Raw genomic sequence first — 18,164 nt, 5'->3', positions numbered from 1 at the left:
TCTTTAATGTAGATGTATGTTGATCAACGGTGATAATCATGGCAGCTTACAAAATAAGTTAGCGGTGGGAAGAGTACCAAAATGTCATGTCTAATTGGATGTATTGCTAATCTCAGCTGTATAAGACTGGCTGTTTTTCATATGAGCACTTGAAGTTATAGATAAGTTATCAAATTTTGAGGGTAACCTACTTGTCAGAGTAAAGTTAGAAAAGTTTCACCCAATTGTCATTCTTGGTAATTTTCTAATCATGGGGTGTTCCTGGGAGTCCTGTAAAACATGTTAAAATTAACACAGGTTAGATGTACTTTCAATCTTTCCATAGTAGTTTTTGGTTTCCATTCCTTCAATAAACTATGAAAAGCCATTTGTACAGTCATGAAACTTGGCTTGAAACTACTTTTGTACCATTTACAGCCAAAATTACATTCTCTTTAGTTTCATCCAGTTTGAATTTAAGGTGTCTTCAAAAAATGTAATTCTAAAACCTGAAAACCTTTTTTTCAGTGGTAGAAAGCAAATTCCTCACATTAGCGTTTCAATAAAAACACCTTGCTTGTAAATGGGTTTTTTTTTTTCCTTTTTTTAAAATTATTATTCTGTAGTGGAATTAATGAAAATAAACGGCTACTTGGGAGTTACTACTCACTTTTCATTAAACACGTAATTAAACCGTACCATTTCTCAGTTTTACATATCGCAACCATGTACCTAGAGTTTTACTTTGAAAGTGCCCACCGGATGCCCCGTGTTGCTTGACTGGAGAGAAAACAGAGGCTGAAGTTGCGCTTGTGTGATGGACTGGTGGGGATGTGGTCGGTCGGTTGAAAACCACGTATTCTGACAACATGTTCATTTAGACCGATAACAACCGGGCGGTGACCTACTTCATAAGTCATAGCAAGGCGGACGCGGTAATTTGCCAACGACTTCATACTTTTTGGAGGCCTGTGGAAAAAAACAGAAGCTAACGAGAAGTAGCCACCATGTCGTGGGAAGAAATACCTTGTTTTCTGGCCTCGTCTCTGTGCTCGGCTCGGCTCCATTTTCCAGCTCTCTGATTCCAGTGGACAAACGAACAGTGGTAACTTTCGCACACAGCTGTCAATGCAGCTAATAGTAAGCTAGCCCTGTAAGTTGATCAACGATAACGGTTACTCAAGCTTAACGTTACTAGCCCGCGAGCCATGGCGGACAGCTTTGGAGAGCAGTCCAGCGGAGGTGCCCTTGGCTTAGGCGTTACCGGACAAAGCAGCGGAGCCTCGCTGTTGCCGACTTTGACCAACTCTCTGCCGGTAGGACACTCGGCAGCCAGCGGCGCTCACTCCAGCGCCAACTCGGCCTCCCCTTCACCCGCGCAGAGTGGCCTAGCCGCTGTGGTGGCACCTATGTCCGCTGTCACAGCTACCCCAGCCGGTTTTGGCAACACAATCACCCCCGGCTCCTCGCCTCCCGTCGTGGCCGTGTCACCGACCCTACACGCGTCCTCACCTCTCCCCGGTGTAGGGTTGGGGGTGGCCGGGGTGGCAGGAGCGGGCCTCCTGTCTCAAATCCACGCTACTTCGTGGGACCCGACCCTCAGTACGGACTGGGACAACGAGAAGGCTTCGCAGCAGTGCATCTTGAGGATAAAGAGGTACTAAACAACAGTACACCAGTTTTGAACAATGTTCTATGTCGTTACAGTTGTATGTTAGGCGTTTAGGCCCTGAAATGTCAATAAGTGAATACAAATCGAAAGTGAAAGCTTCCTACAAAGTTTCTGCCATCAATGGAAACCTTTAGGGACTTTCCGAATGACGGAGAAGTAACTTCAGCATGTAATTTAGCCAATACACCGAGCACATGTGTAACTCAGGGTATGTGTCACCTCTGCTGTTTGTTTAAACATGCACTTAAATGTAAGACCCAGTATAATTATAGTATATTACGGTCGCCATGTTGCTACCTAATTAAACGAGAGTGAGGAGTTTTTAAAGGGTCAGTTCAACCAAAAGACATATTTCTCTTTTCCTCCTCGTCGTATCACCAAGTAGGGAGTTTTGGATTTACCTGGTGCTGTGGTTTTGAGAAGACTATCCGTGAGCTCTCTGCTGCTAAGTCTCACAATGGACATAAGTGGAATTTCCTCTGTGGTTCAAAGCAAGGTTGTGCTCAGGCCGCGGACAGATGATCTCCATGTGAGATTCTTTCGAGCTCTACCATGACTTTACAATTTCAAGAACTTCATCTCCATCCCCCTCTCTTGTCTTGGCAGGGATATCATGTCCATCTACAAGGAACCTCCACCAGGGATGTTTGTTGTCCCCGATCCTCAGGACATGACCAAGGTATGGTAATATAGGGAGTTTGAGTTTTGATTTTATCCATAGTAAGGGAATGAAAGTATACAATTTATTTATTTCTATAGGTAACTTTTTACAAGCAAAACATAATTTATTTGAATACAAAAAGTGCAAAAAAAGTTATTATTTTGGCCACAGTGTTCAAACTGTATTCTGTAATTATTTATACCTTAAATTTGCTGTTCCTACACATTTTCATTATAACATTCAAGCACTCCAAAAAGTGCATTTGCTTTTCCAGCACCTTACACCTGTGGCAAAAAGTGTATTATGTTTACACAAAAATATTAATTTGACTTCCATCACATTCAGCCTAAATTATGTTTTGTGATAGAACTGCTGCAGAAGGGTGAAAAACAAAGGGAACACTAAAAACCTTTATGTCTCTAAATGTGTCACCTGTCTATAAGTAGACTTGGCATCCGTAATAACCCGACCTAACCGATGAAAGAATAACTCATATAAGTGATTTCTTAGAAAAAAACAAAGTTGCTAATTGAAGTAGTTTAAACTTCATCTTTAACCAAAATGTGTTCTGGCTCTGCCCTGAGGAGCCTCTACTCCTCCTGCTCACTGCTTTTATCTGGTTACTTTCATCTCTGACACTAGTTCAGTAACATAATGTAAAGTGTCTGTCATTTCAAACTCAAAGTACTTTTAACTTCAAACTGTACTCAGCTGAAGTACTTAAGTACATTTACGTAGTGAATACTTGTGTTGTCACATTAACTACAGTTCACTGTCAAACAATTCACGTTTGTCTGAACAGAAACTCTGTACTGTAGTGCCCGCCTTGTTCGATCAGTGCAACATATCCATGTGCACTGGTCACAGTAACGGCATGAGATGAAGCACTGTGTTGAAGTCAACATAGACAGTTCCGTTTTTCATTTTATGCCTAGCTGCCAGACTCTGGCTCAGAGCTCAAAGTGTTTTCGGTCCATTCTCCCTTAACTTATTTGTAGCACCTTGAGATCCCTTCATGCTGAAGAGTGGATACTGGGACTTAATCAACTGCCTTCATTGGCTCCTCTTTTTGTTTTGTCACAGATCAGGCATAGACACTATTTTCATCATTGTTCTGTGAATTAGTAGTGGCTGGCTGGGCTTAACTTTGTATTAGCACACTTAATCCTAATTATAATTTGCTGTTTGCACACATATATTTTTTGTTGCCATCATTTTGAACTCTTAGTCAGAAGGAGGTGATAAGGCACCTCAAGCTGAAGCTAGAAGCTAAAAAAAAAAAACACAGATCAGCATTTCCCCCAGTATTTTCTGAGACTGTGGCGCGTGCGGGGGGGGGGGTTCAGTTTGGGTCATCATACTGTAATATTTATACTTATGTCATAGGCTACTTAGGGAATTTCTTTTTTTTTTCTCTGGTTATAATGCTCTCACACAACCATCATGAACTCTAATCTTGTAAAGAAATGCTTTTTTTATTATTTGTTTCAAGAGAGGAGTTATCTAAGTCAGAGTCCTGCACGGGTGTAAAATAATGTACTGCGTCGGACACAGATGCAGGACATGCGGACGCCTGGAGAGGTGGGTCGGGTTTTACGAATGCCATTCTCAAGGCGTCACTTATCATCAGTCATGATTAGCGACACAAATGATAAGCATTTATATTTCATATGAGCTCATTCATGCGTGCTTGCGCCCTCCCAGAAATCATTCCCTCTACGCTGTCTTACTTTCACTTTTAAAAATTGCGTCTGTCCAATTTTCCTTCAGGCGTCGGTATCAATTTATACCGGGTCGGCTCGGGTACGGAATGTAAGTTGTGTCGGAAAACTGGTCGGATGCGGTGACCCGTGCAGGACTCCGCTCTAAGTGACCATTTTAATCCTCTAACTAATTATCAAGCTAAATATCCAACATGCTAGTTAACGTCAAAGACTGCGGTGGAAGACGACGGTAAAATATTTCCTTTCTCTAACACGGGATTTATTTATGCCTGATTTTTGAAGGTGTGGCGGCTTTTATTTTGCCGTGGTGGTGCGCCACAGTCAATTACATGTAGGGGAAACCCTGCAGAAGGAAAAACTTGTGCACAGCAAAAGTAAGCAGGAACTAAGGCTGCGTCCACTTAGTGTTGGAGGTAGGAATTTTCCTAGTTGAAATCTCAATTTGCATATATAAAGAAATGGAGAGACATGACACAAGTTAACAGACTCCATCAGTAATTTTATTTCACACCTCTTTTATACCTGGACACTAATCTAAATATTCCGTTCATGAGCCCAATACAAATACTGTCGTCTACAAATCAATTCTATTATCTCCCCACGGGTGCTGCCATTGTTGTGTGACATCAGACAACTGCTCCCAAATGAAGTTGGGGTAAATGGATTCGTCCCATTTTTACAAGTTGGAATTCTTTAAGCGGTGTTCTTTTCTACTTTTTTGAGTAGAAGGTCTAAGATTTTAGACTTGAGAGCTGTCGGGAACACATCATAACTCAACACATGGTTTAATTGTATTTCTGGATTACAAGTGAGACCAAAAATGTTTCTCATAATGCTTCTGCATTCACACGGATCATTCAGTGATTGAACTGATCAAGTGTCAGATGGGCCCTATGCATCAGACTTTAATTTCGCAGTGGCTGTCTAGGTGGGGTGCCATGCACGCTCAAGACTTCCACCGACCAAGTCAGCTTACTTCTGGTTTAGTATTGAGCTAACTTGGATCGGGATAAAATGTAATCGGACGGCTCTATTAGACTCTCTAAATTCCCAAGTTCTGACAGCAAAATGAGTCATTTCGTGGAGGTTGTGAGGGTTTTACAGATGTGTCTTTCACAATGTTGGCTGTCGGGAAAAAGTCCATCAGATGATGAGGATATAATTACACAGCTTGGCCTCGACAAAAACTGTCTTCAAGGCCTGCAGTGTTTGTGGGGTCTTGGGGGGACTCGACGATGAGGCCAGCCGTCTTTTGCAGAGGAGGTTACGGTCAAGCTTACTATGTTAAATGGTCCTCCTCCTCTTTTTTTCTATTCACTGTATCGGAGTATATAACAGGTGCCCATATATATAACAGAAGAAGCTGCCACCACTTTTCTGCTTTTGATCTTTAGAGAAAAACCACACATGAATATTTGCACATAATTGTTATTGTATTCAGTAGCATGCAGTGTGGTTTACTGTGACGCCTTTATCAAGGTGCCCCTCTATTCTGATTGTGTGTAGTCAGGGCCACAGTCTCCAGACTACATCTGCAAAGTCACAAGTCGTATTTAACATGATGCTGCGTTTCCTAATGTTACACTTAAAGTGTCATAGGGATTGCTGTATACAATCATTAACATAATTAAAAGATAATTTTAGTTAATTGGGTTCAGGCTAGGCAGCATGAGCATAAACAAATTTATTTTCAAATGTGGAAGTGATGATGATTTTCATCACATTTATTTTTCACGTATAATCTAGGAATACTAAAACATTATTGGCGCCACTCATTTTTATGACTCTGACAAATACATCATTTGCAGCACCTGCAAGACTGTCATCATCACATCTATTCAAGTATACCTGTCAGTGCTGGATGTGCTCCAGGCATGTGATTTTTCCGGAAATCCGGATTTTTCAACGTGAAAATGCGACCCCCGTGAATCATGCAAATCCGCTTTTTTTTGGGCGGGGGGGTAGGACCGGCGGACACTCTCTCGTGGCGTGCCCGTTTGCTCCTCGCTAGCCTTCTTCCTCCCTCCAGCAGGCAGCCTGGCCCTGTTGCTGTCCTCCTTGGACAGACGCTGAAGCTCTGTTTTATTTTTTCGCCAATCTCTCCCTCTCTTGGGGTCGACAGAGAAACATCTAGCGGCTGCTTTTCCCGAGTTTTCCTCTGCATATTTTAAGACAGAAAGTTTGCTGCACCGGAGCCATGGCGATCATCAGTGTGATGACTGACAGAAAGCAAACACGATACGTGAAAAAGGCGAAGAAAAAAGTCATGCAGTGTCAGTGGTCGCGTCTTCTTCCTTGATGTTTTTTTTATAAAAGATAAATTAGACTCGGCATTGATTTGGAACCTGCGGTTATTTACCAAAATATAAATCTTCACCCGGCGTTTAAAGGGGACCACATGATGTGTTTTATAATGTGTTTATGTGTTTACAGCTGCTAATGTATGTAACGCTGTTACTGTGATGACACATGACAGTTAAATATTGAATTTGTCTATAATAACCACATCCTGACATGTAACTGTGATTTTTGATGGGTACTTATAATAACAATCATGACAAAAAATGAACAAAGACTGCAGATCAAGATAAGAAGCTGCAACTGGCAGTGAGCTGCTTTCTTTTCTGTTAGCAGTGAAGTGATGTACTCCATGACAGAACATTATAAAATATGATAATGTATAAAATAACATTTAATAGTAAAAAAAAGGTACAGTTGCAGTAGACTTCTATTATAAATATGCAGCATATAGTTTATTGTTATTATTATTATTATTATTGTCATTTTTATTACGACTACTATTTTTCTGCATATTCTTGCCTTTTATATGGGAGCTGTACATACCAGCTAGCCCCCCCCCCGCTACGGGTCTGTATGATTTCCAGCTTTTTTATCTTTGTCCAATCACATCCCTGGTGCTCCTGCTGTTTGTGTTTTGACAAGACCCCAGTCTCATATCTGTGGCTTGGCTGCATGTTAGGCACAGATATCCGTGTGCAGAGTCTACTCTTTTCATACAGTGGAATCCTCACTCTTTGGTGTTGACTTTGGCTTCATCTTTCATAACCAGAGATAATGCCTTGTCAACAATAGGGCTCGCAACTACCGGTTATTTTAATTTTGATTATTTTCTCAATTCATGGATTACTTGTTTGTAATTGGTGAAAAAAAAGTTTGATCACTGTTTCCCAAAGCCCAAGATTAAATCCTCAAATCTAGTGTTCTGTCCACAACCCAAAGATATTCAGTTTAAGGTTATATAGGAGGAGAGAAACCCAATAAGAAATTACTCAAACTGTTTGACAGTTTAACTGCTTGTGTTTTGTTGTCCAGTCTGAGTTGTTGTAGTTTGAAATGTTATTGTCTGTCGTTCAGTTAAGTATGAATTAACAAAAAGACGGTGGGGGGCGGTGGGCAAGTGTACACTGCAGCAAGCCTAGCTAAAAGTTGACATTCTTCCTCACAGCGGGGTCTGATGTGGATGTTGTCAGTTCTATTCTAGGTCAGATTTTCTGCTTCAGGGACTTCCTTCCTCTTATCCATCAGTCCTTCTTTGCCTCGTAACACATATTTTTTTCTTTCCTTTACAGATCCATGCCCTGATCACAGGCCCATTTGACACACCATATGAGGGTGGCTTTTTCCTCTTCCTGTTCCGCTGCCCCCCCGACTACCCCATCCACCCACCACGGGTCAAGCTAATCACCACCGGACACAACACTGTCCGCTTCAACCCCAACTTTTACCGCAACGGCAAGGTCTGCCTCAGCATCCTGGGGTGAGTCAGGGTTCATTTCTGTCACAGGACTCCATTAAGCATTGTTGGTCATTGTGGGAAACAGTTTGTGTGTTTCTAACTACTGACTACTTTATGGTGGTATATCCTGTGCATTTTATTTTGTGTGTGTAGGACATGGACAGGCCCAGCATGGAGTCCAGCTCAGAGTATTTCATCTGTCCTCATCTCCATCCAGTCTCTGATGACAGAGAACCCCTATCACAACGAGCCCGGCTTTGAGCAGGTACAGGTGTGGTTGCGTCATGGGGGAACAGATCATCAAATCAAATCAACCTTTATTTATATGGCGCTTTTCATACAAAAAAGTATCTCAAAGTGCCTTACAGAAATGTACAAACAACAGCAGAAAAAGAGAAACGGCAAATAAAATCAAGAGAAGACAATTAAAAGAACCCACCCCCACATTCATGCACAGAAACATACACAAATACATACACACTCATACACACACTCACACATACGCACACAGACACACACACATACACTAGCTGTCACCAAAGAGACATGGCCGGGCAGCGAGACCTGAGGCGTGGAGGAAGCTACCTTTGGGGGGCCAACCACACTGGGAGAGATCCCAGTCCAAGGCCGCAGGGAGCGCCGCCACAGAGACCACCCCAACCCGGGCAGACAGGAGGCCCCACACCAAGGTGCAGAGCCCTCTAGTCACCCGGGCCGAAACTGTCCACGGGACAGCACCCCCTGCGGCCAGACCAGGGACAACTCCCAGTCTGGCAGGCCCCCATGAGGGAACACTGGAGATAAAAAATAAATAAATAAAAAAAAAACTGATAAACTAAAACAGTAAAATAAGGCAAAAAAGCATAGAAGCTAAAAACATGAGGGACTAAAACATAAAAGCATAAAGGCTAAAGACACGAGAGACGCACCGTCTGTCCCGGGGCGGGGGGGGGGGGGGGACGGACAGACGGTCATCAACTCCGTCAGCCGGGGGACGAACGGACACTCATCGCCGCCAGCCGGGAGCTCCTAGCCGTCAACCAGGGGACGGACGGACGGACGCTCATCACCGTCACGCGCAGATTATATCGGTGCTGACCTAGCGGTATAGCGGCGTAGCGCCGCTGTTCCACCGTCTGGGGAGAACCCTGCTTAGGCGGGAGGCAAAAATGCTTGGGCGCCGCGCCTAAGCCGTATAATGGCAGGGAAAACCCTGAAAAGCATAAAGGCTAAAAGACGAGAGAGATTAAAAAGTAAAAAAGGATAAAAAATACAAGTGCTCTGATTAGCACAGCCTAAAAGCAATTAAAAAGAATTAAAATTTAAATTAAAAGCCTGGTTAAAAAGGTGGGTCTTAAGCCTCTTTTTAAAAACCTCAGCAGTCTCCGCGACCCTGAGGTTCACCGGCAGGCTGTTCCACAGTCGGGGCCCATAACAACTGAAAGCCGCCTCCCCGTGCTTCTTTGAACTAACCTATGGTATGGTTAAAAGTCCGGTGCCGGAGGACCTCAGGGTCCGCTGTGGCTGATAAGGTAAAAGCAAGTCAGATAAGTAATAAGGCCCAAGACCGTTAAGACACTTAAAAACTAGTAAAAGAACCTTAAAATCAACCCTGAAACGCACAGGGAGCCAATGCAGCGACTTTAAAACCAGTGTAATGTGCTCCCGCCCTCTGGTCCTTGTCAGCACTCGTGCAGCTGAGTTTTGTAATAATTGTAGATTCGAAATGCTTTTTTTGGGGAGGCCAGAGAGCAGGGCATTACAATAGTCTAAACGACAAGAGATAAAAGCATGCATCAGCACCTCCGTGCTGGCCTGAGAGAGAAACGGGCGGACTCTGGCTATATTCTTAAGATGGTAAAAACCTATCTTTGTTATAATTTCGATGTGAGGAATAAAACTGAGCTCAGAGTAAAAAATCACACCCAGATTTTTTACAGATTGTGATGGTTTAAAATCCTTGTCAGTTTATCAACACACCATATTATCTGTTAAAAATTGAAACTAGACTGAAACACAAATGTAAGCACAAAACATTGTGTTCCACTTTGTCCATTGTCCTGGTAAAATATTATTTCACATGTTTTCAGAATTTCTTTTAAGCTTTCTGATGTTGAAAACTGAATAATGGCCTTATACCTTAACATTAGTGGAGGTAGCTCATCCCTCTTCCATTTCAGAAACTTTACAACCAATAACTTGAAGACAGTGTAAGAATAAGGGAAACATATTGATGTGATGCTTGGTTACACTACCCCAGTGGTTCTCAATTATTTTTTGTCATGCCCCGTCTAGAGGACAGACATTTTTTTTGAATAAAGATAAAGCTGTCCTCCGAAGAGGGGTGGTGGTGGTGGGCCAAAAAATAAATAAATAAATACATTTTTTAAATTTATTTTTTTTTAACATTTTTTAATATCGATATTTGGCACCAGTGTATCGATAACGTACCTCAAGACGAAATATCGCGATATATCGTAGTAACGATATTTTGGCACACCCCTAGTATAAACCACTGTATGAGTTGCAGCATTCTGCATACAATCACCTGATTATCAAAATGGTTTCATGCTGTCCGCTGCCAGAGTTTTTAGGCATAAAACACAAACAGGTCTTTCCTCATTTCCGACCGTGTTCAAGGTAAACCCAAGGTCTATGTAGGCATCGTCATATTTCTTGCTGCATAGTTCCCGACTGAGGGATTAGCAGAAGAGCTTGTGTTTGTCTCTTTTTAGAGGTGTCAACACGGAGTGTTTTATTTTGAAAAGTAACCGGATTGTTATTTTGACACTTGACTTCCTGTCTGCTCGGTGCAGAATTCAGCTGAATTGCTGCGTCGTGCTCCGGCATCCGCCAGATGTATCTAAAAGTCCTGCGTAGCTGTTCTGGAGGGCGCCGGACTGCCGGAGCTGGACGGAGCAGACACGCAGCGCAGCGGACCTGGTGGAAGTTAACACATAGACTAATGTGAAAGTGAAACCCATCAGCTCCGCTGGCATGACGTTGACTTAATGCAGCATACAAGTATCCAGTAGAAATAGACCTTCACGTCCTACCCTGCCTCTCACGCCCCCCCGACACCTCGGGGTGCGCCCCACCATTTGAGAACCACTGCACTACCCCATTGCTTAGTGAAGAAACTATCCCCCTATCAGAAATGTTATAAACACAATTATGTACATGAAAGTTACAGGGAAATGTAATGAAATCAAATTAGTGATGTACTCACGATTTTACACTGACAAATGCAGAGTTAGGCACCTAAAGTTGTGTTGGATAATCTGAATCTGATTATTGTATTTATAGTGGGGGTGTCATAGCTCTTCAAATTCATGATTCAGTGTAATTTAAATCATTATTTCAGCACTGACAGCTAGGGCTGCACGATATTGGAAAAAACTTACATTGCGATTTTTTTTTTTAACCCTGCAATATATATTGCGATGTGAAAAAATACAGGAATTTTCATCAGATGACCTGAATAGCACTTTGTTATGCTGCATTTCAAAATGATAAGCATTTATATTTAATATGAGCTCATTCATGTGTGATGGCGCCCTCCCAGAACTTCAATTCCCCATGCTGGCTTACTTTCATTTATAAAAATTACATCCATCCAATTTTCCTTCGGGTGTGGGTCGGGTGTCAGTAACAATTTATAGCGGGTCGGCTCGGGTGCGAAATTTAATTTGTGCCACTGTAGGAAAACGGGTCGGATGCAGTTTTAAGTATGGCGTGTAAGGGCGGGTTTTCAAAATAAGACCTTTGCAGGACTCTGCTGTGTGGTACCGACGTAAATGGTCAAACAAATTAGTTGTGTTACCTCTTGTTGTGGCAACAGATGCAAGGCACTGTCGACACAGAACATGTGTTTGGTCAATTTCGTCTTTCTTGTAGCCGAAATAACTCCAGATAACTGACGTTGCTTTTCTTTTTGGCACCAAGTCTTTGTTTTCGCGATTTTCTCTCGTTCGTTGCTCATTTTTCAATGTTGTTACCAGCGAATCACTCCATGTGCAGGGGCTGGTCTGCTTCGGCACACTGATTAAGAACTAATGTGATTGGTGGATCGCTGTGCAAGCAGAGTCTGCGTGCAGAGTGTGCGTCAGGTACCCTTGAAATTAGATGAGTTCATTTGCGTCCTACATCGCAGGCTCTGCGATGTGACTATTGCACACACGTACATCGTGATGTCAATGCTCAAATGATATATCGTGCAGCCCTACTGACAGCTATGCTGTTGTTACACCACCTCAGTTTAGGGTTATGTAATATTCACCAAAAATAAAGATGCCAGAGTTGAACAGTAAAAAAGTCCTGTCCTTGTGGAATCAATAACAACAAAAGATAAAAGAGTTTGGTTCATCAAATATTTCCTGAGTTAACTATCTTCCCAACATATCAAAAAAAGAACTCTGAAAAATCATGAACCCCAATGAACAACCTTAATGCTGTGTTTATTTCAGCATCTCCTGGGCCATTCAGAAGTTTCAGTCAGGAGCTCAGCCCCAAAGTTGTTGTTAGGTAGTGGAAACAAAAGCAGAACCTTTGACAATGGATACCAGCTTTGTTTGGGGTTGTTAAGATCCTATAGGGAAAAAATGTATACTCTGTTGTTTTTACATCAGTAATTTTATAGGAAGACATCTTTACAAAAATAACATAAACCACACTGCATTTCTGTACATTTCTGTGCATGTCGTTGGTGATTCTCACATGATACGTTTACACAAATAAATGGGATGTTTAATTTAGCTGAGAGATTACTCTAGTTAAATGTTTTGGAACATTGTAACAACTGTATGAAATAATACCAGTAACGTGCTTGTCTCTCAGGAGCGACACCCAGGGGACAGCAAGAACTACAATGAGTGTATCCGTCATGAAACCATGAGAGTGGCTGTATGTGACATGCTGGAGGGTAAAGTCCCTTGTCCCGAGGCACTGTGGTGAGATAAACATCACTGTCTTTCTTGTTCTTTTCTATTTGTCTTTAGCATCTTTTCCTCTCTCTGATACATCGCTGTACTTCTCACACTCTCATCTCTTCTTTCTGCATATCAGACAGTTAAGAGTGTGTGTGTGTGTGTGTGTGTGTGTGTGTTTTCTTTTTTGTTGTTTTTATAGGAGTGTGATGGAAAAGTCCTTCCTTGAATACTATGATTTCTACGAGGGAGTGTGCAAAGAGAGACTGCATCTACAGGGACAGAACATGCAGGTGACTATATTAATATTATTCATTCTCTGATCAAGTTTTTCACATCTTTTTTTAATTTGTAGATGTCAGTAATTTTTTGTTTTGTTATTCTCATACTGTATGTGTCAATGATGGGTAGTTATGCCAGTTTTAATTGTTAAATGCATTTTCCGCCAGTGTCTTATTTGAAACTGACAGTTTGTAACAGTCACCACCAACAAATACAAAGGTTAAGAGACAGGTTTTTATTGAAATTATTTTTTTATTTGTCTCTGCCTCCTACATGCATGTATGTACAGACTGGATATGGCGGTGCTGCTCAGACATGTTCTAATTTTGCCTAGTGGCCCCCTGCAGTAAAAACCTTTTCTCAAGCCGAGAAAAGGTTTTTAAAAATATGTGACAACTCAATTTAAAACTACAGGCAGAACTGGAATTGGCAGGAAGAGCCAGCCGGTGAAAAATTGGCACCAGGTGAATAGGTCCCATAGAATAGGCAGCATTTGTCAGTTCAGTATCAAGTTCTGTATTACATTTATGGTATCCTCCCATTATGAGCACTGCCTCCTGTGTTTAAAATTACTGGTATGGCCCAATGCATTTGTGACTTGTGTTTTCTGACTATTTCAGTCAGAAGTTATGCAGCTTTCACCTTTTTCTTAATTTTTTGGAGGTGGGGTTCACATATTATCATTTGACTATTTGATTAATTTAGGAACATGGTTGGATTCCCCCTAACTAAAGGATTAAAGTACATGTCACGTACCCGCACTATCACTGGTTCAGTTCCATCTGGGGCCTTTGTTGCATGTCACACTCGCGTCTTTTCTGGTCTATTTGGTCAAATTAGCAATAAATGCAAATATGTCAAAGAAAAATCCATCAAAAAATGCCTTCCAAAGTGACAAATAATACAAAAAAAGAGAAAAATCAATGGGTATTTTTTATTTTTTTATACAAATAGAAAGAGATGGTAACCCTGTGTTACACCCCAGGACTAAATGCACATACCATAAGACAAGCTCTATTTCTGAGTGTTCGTTTCCAAAGGTACCCCACTTCTCTGATAATAATCTTGTTGCTCTCTTTCTGAACCAGGACCCATTTGGCGAGAAGCGTGGTCGTTTCGACTACCAGGGTCTGCTGGCTCGCCTCAGCGCCACCCACAGACGAATACGGGAGAAAAGCCTTGCGGAGGACAACCACAATGACGACGATTCAGACTCAGACACCAGCTCTTCTGGGACGGACCCTGACAGTCAGGGCAGCTCCCAGCCATGACTCCCTGGATGGTGCTGGACACAAAGCCAGGCCAAGAACTGAAGACAAAGGGACCTTTTTTGTTATGTTTGCAGTGGAGGAACAAAATCACAGAAGAGAATGCAACACCTACATTTAAGGCTTTAGTGTGTCCAGGGTTCACGATTGGAATCAAGCTTCTGTTGACTGGTGATGCAGAGAGAGAAGAAATGATCTCACAACTATGAAAAACAAACACCATCCAATAGTCAAATGCTGGAAAATTTGGCCTGTAGTGGTGTATTTGTGCTACTTTTGTAGCCCACCAGCTGTCATTTTGATGCGGGTAGTTTGATTCTAAAACTCGAGTTGGCTGCCCAGATGCCTGATAGATTTTGAGATAAACCAGCCATTGTTGCTTGTGGAAATAAAAGGTTAGTGTCATGGCTCAAACCTTTAAATGTGCTGAAAGAATGCGCAAAAAGCCCACTAGCCCAAACAGAAATCTAGTCAGGCTTTGAAGATGAATGAGGTTTGGGCCAAGGGAAGGAGGGTAATTAGCCACAGTAAGTTGGCTGGAGCAGTGGAAGGTGATGGTGTTTTCATCTAAGCTGGTCTGCCCTTCAGTTTGGACCTTTGTATTAAAGAGGGGAGGAAAGAAAGATGAATTTTTAACAATGTAAGGAAGTTTGAAAAAAATGACTTTGTGGAGGCTTAGTGAGTCACGTGCCTTGTCTCTGGGCAGGGTGAAGTCACACACGCAAAAAGTGCAGTTCTTTCAGGCTGGACATCAAACATCAGCTGGTGATTCTGAATACAATGATTCCTATGTATTATACAAGAAGTTCTGCTTAGCTTTCAGTTCTAATAGTGCTGTTGAAATCTGTTTACCAGATGAGAAGCCGTTAGAGAAATGTCAGTTTCATTGACATCCACCTTTTTACCCTTTTGTTATGCTGCTTACTCATTGTTGTGCTGAAACTAATGCTAATTTGCAGTGTGTGTAGAGTGAACTGTTTATTTGGAAACCCTGCTGCTCTTTGGGTTGCTGGCTTTTTGTGATTAACCCATCAAAATACAAACCAAACTACCCTATGGTTGAGCTAGATCCACTTGGATGAACAAATGGAGGCAAACAAACACACCTTTGCATTCGTTCTTACTGCAAGTAACTCAGTCCGTTCTACCTATGATGGCCCAATCAAATGCTTCGGTTTCATACAGATTTTTACGCAAAGGGCAAATCATGCCGTTTTACTTCTTTGGCATTGGTAGCTACATAATTGGATTGTAATATTTAAATATGGCATTACCGGACTAAGAAGCTCTTTTGTTTTTGGTGTAAACAAACTGATAAACGACTAATATAATTTTTTCTGAATCTTAAATCTGATTTAGCGAGCATTGTTTAGCGTCAGCCTAAGTTTTACTCGTCAGTGTCGCAGGAAATTAATAGACTTGGTGACAGTATTGCTTGCAGTTTGAACGTAGTGAGGGGTGTACTCAAGGCAAGGACAAGAATGCTGCAGAACTTCTATGGTTTCATAAACACAAGAAAGTCTCCAGTGGAATGGGTTTCGGACTCTGAAGTCCATCTTAATACAGTTTTCTCATGTCTTATGTACATTGAGAGTGTTATTGACTGTTATATTCATTTCACCTGTTCCACTTTAAATCCCGTTCTAGCTTAACTTAACTGTAAGAAATGAGCCTCAATCAACAGTCCTTGTTCCAGTTGTGGAAGTGGACGCTGATGAGGCAACAGTTAAACAGTTCAGCAGTTAAAGTTAACACAAATCCAGTGGGTACATTGGTCCCATAGACTGTATATAAAGTAGTGGATATTGCCAATTTGACATTACCCATTGGTTTGTTGACTTCTGGCTGGGGTTGGGGTCACCATGGTGTGACTATAATTGGACAAGAGGATGGAGCTGGGAAGGATACACATTGCAATTACCTGACTGACAGTTGTTGTGGTAGCCTCGCTTGAAAGCATATCCTGCTTTATCATCAGACCATAGTTTACAAAATGGACATCCCGCTGTATTAAAAAGACTTGGAATTAGCAATTGACATAAACTCCTCAGAAAACTCTTTTAACTACAGAAATAAATCAAATGAGAAGTAGAGTCATTTTCTCATAAGCAAACATACAATCAGAACCTTTTCTTGCATCCAGTGCTGAGCATTACAAAGAGTGCTGGTTAAGGCATCTGAAATATTGAATTCACTTTTCATACCCAAAAGCTTCATCCCCCATTTTATACTGTCTACGGTTTGTGGTGGAGGTATATTGATATTTTTGAAAGATACCCACTTGATTTGACTACCTGAGACTACTGGAGCCTCACACAAGCTTCAGGTTAACTTTGCATTTTTTCAGTAAATGTTAGGACAGGATCTCTTCACAGCTAGTATGAAGAGGAGAAATGATTATACTGAGTAACCAGCACCAGTAACTCCTTCAGTGTACATACAGGGTATGGGTATTTTGTTGAGGTCTTCACTAAAGGATTTTTTTTTATTTTTGAGGTTGATATTTTCCATAATGCACTTATTTGTGCTCTTGCCTAGCCTTGAATAAGATGATTGTTACCACTCTTATGTCTGTAAAGTTGATGTAAAGCTACAGCGAGCAGCTGGTTAACTTGGCTTAGCATTGTGCAAAGACTTGAAACAGGGTAAACTATTTTGGCTCTGTCCAAAGGTGTCAAAACATACTTACCACCACCTCTAATGCTCACTGATTCGCATGATGTATATTGTCTCGTCTGAACAAAGTCAAAGGGTAAACATGACATTAGCCATTTTACAGTGTGATTATGTGCCAAGAAATAGTCCATTATAAAAAAACATTAAGTGACATCTTACACATCAATTTTTTTACACATCATACCTCCAAGAGTAGTAGCTTGTTAGTTCAAATTCGAGTAGTTGGTTAGTTGATTTTGTTACCCTTGGACAGAGCAAGGCTAGCTGCTCCCCTTCTTTTCCAAACATGTGCCAAGCTAAGCTAACAAGCTGATGCCTGTAGCTTCATATTTAACAGACATGACTGCGGGATCAATATTCACACGTTTTCTATTACTAAATACTTTTTTTCTCAAATGTTGAACTGCTCCTTAATTCCAAATATGGACTGTTTAACTTTAGTATACTGATCTTTTTATATAGTTATCAAGAGGCTTTCCAACATGTTGAGACAAGGTGTCAGACAAATAAATGAGTGCTGCGCTTGTTGCATTTCCTTCCTGCCTACCATTGTCCTCCAGTCTGCCTTTAGCTCTGCAGCCATGTTTAATGGGGAGAGGAGCAGTTTGCCTCTGCTGTCGGTGTTATGTTAAGCCCTGTTCCATTGGCAGGGGTAGCAAATGATTCGAATGGGATCACTAATATAGGGCATTCCTTTTTATTTGTTTTATTACGTTATAGAATGGTTATATGAGAAGCAGATCCTAGCAAAATATATGTGATTGCCAAAATGTGATTGATTGCAACACACTTCCTCAAGTGGAAGTGAAGAAATCATATCCCTGTTTGGTTGTGTTGTGTTGTGCTTAAATCAGGGTTCTTCTACGTCTCTATAAAACCTGGATTACTGATGGAAGTGATTATTTCCAGGTCTTGAAAACGTTGGTATTGTACAGAAGTTCTGGAAAAGTATAGAATAAAATGTTGTTCAGTCCTGATTCATCTCATAGTGTTTTATTCTTGTACAGGTACATCCACCACTGATGCATCTAGGGAAATCCAGACAGAATGTGCAACTTTGTTTGACACTGGTTTTTATTCCATTATCACGTTTGAAGGTTTGGATAGAAAAACATTGGTCCTGGTTCATTACATAAAACATATGTAAAAACATTAGGTATAAAAGCTTTCCAGCTTCAAAGTATTGTTGTAGTGTCAAACAGTGACAACCAATATAGACC

General features: G+C 41.4%; 1 protein-coding gene across 1 annotated transcript; it reads left to right on the top strand.

Annotated features, from left to right (window-relative positions):
- Positions 1 to 729: 729 nt before the first annotated feature.
- On the top strand, positions 730 to 17,921 carry ube2z (ubiquitin-conjugating enzyme E2Z). Its single transcript, XM_030406768.1, has 7 exons — positions 730 to 1,636; positions 2,258 to 2,330; positions 7,627 to 7,814; positions 7,947 to 8,058; positions 12,630 to 12,742; positions 12,921 to 13,011; positions 14,089 to 17,921. The coding sequence occupies exons 1-7, from the start codon at positions 1,188 to 1,190 to the stop codon at positions 14,269 to 14,271; spliced, it is 1,209 nt and encodes a 402-aa protein (XP_030262628.1). The 5' UTR covers positions 730 to 1,187; the 3' UTR covers positions 14,272 to 17,921.
- Positions 17,922 to 18,164: the final 243 nt, after the last annotated feature.

This window comes from Sparus aurata, chromosome 23 (genome assembly GCF_900880675.1).
Source record: "Sparus aurata chromosome 23, fSpaAur1.1, whole genome shotgun sequence".
NCBI classification, from domain to species: Eukaryota; Metazoa; Chordata; class Actinopteri; order Spariformes; family Sparidae; genus Sparus; species Sparus aurata.
Note: the sequence above shows the minus strand (reverse complement) of the source record. Positions and strands in the feature narration are given on the sequence as shown.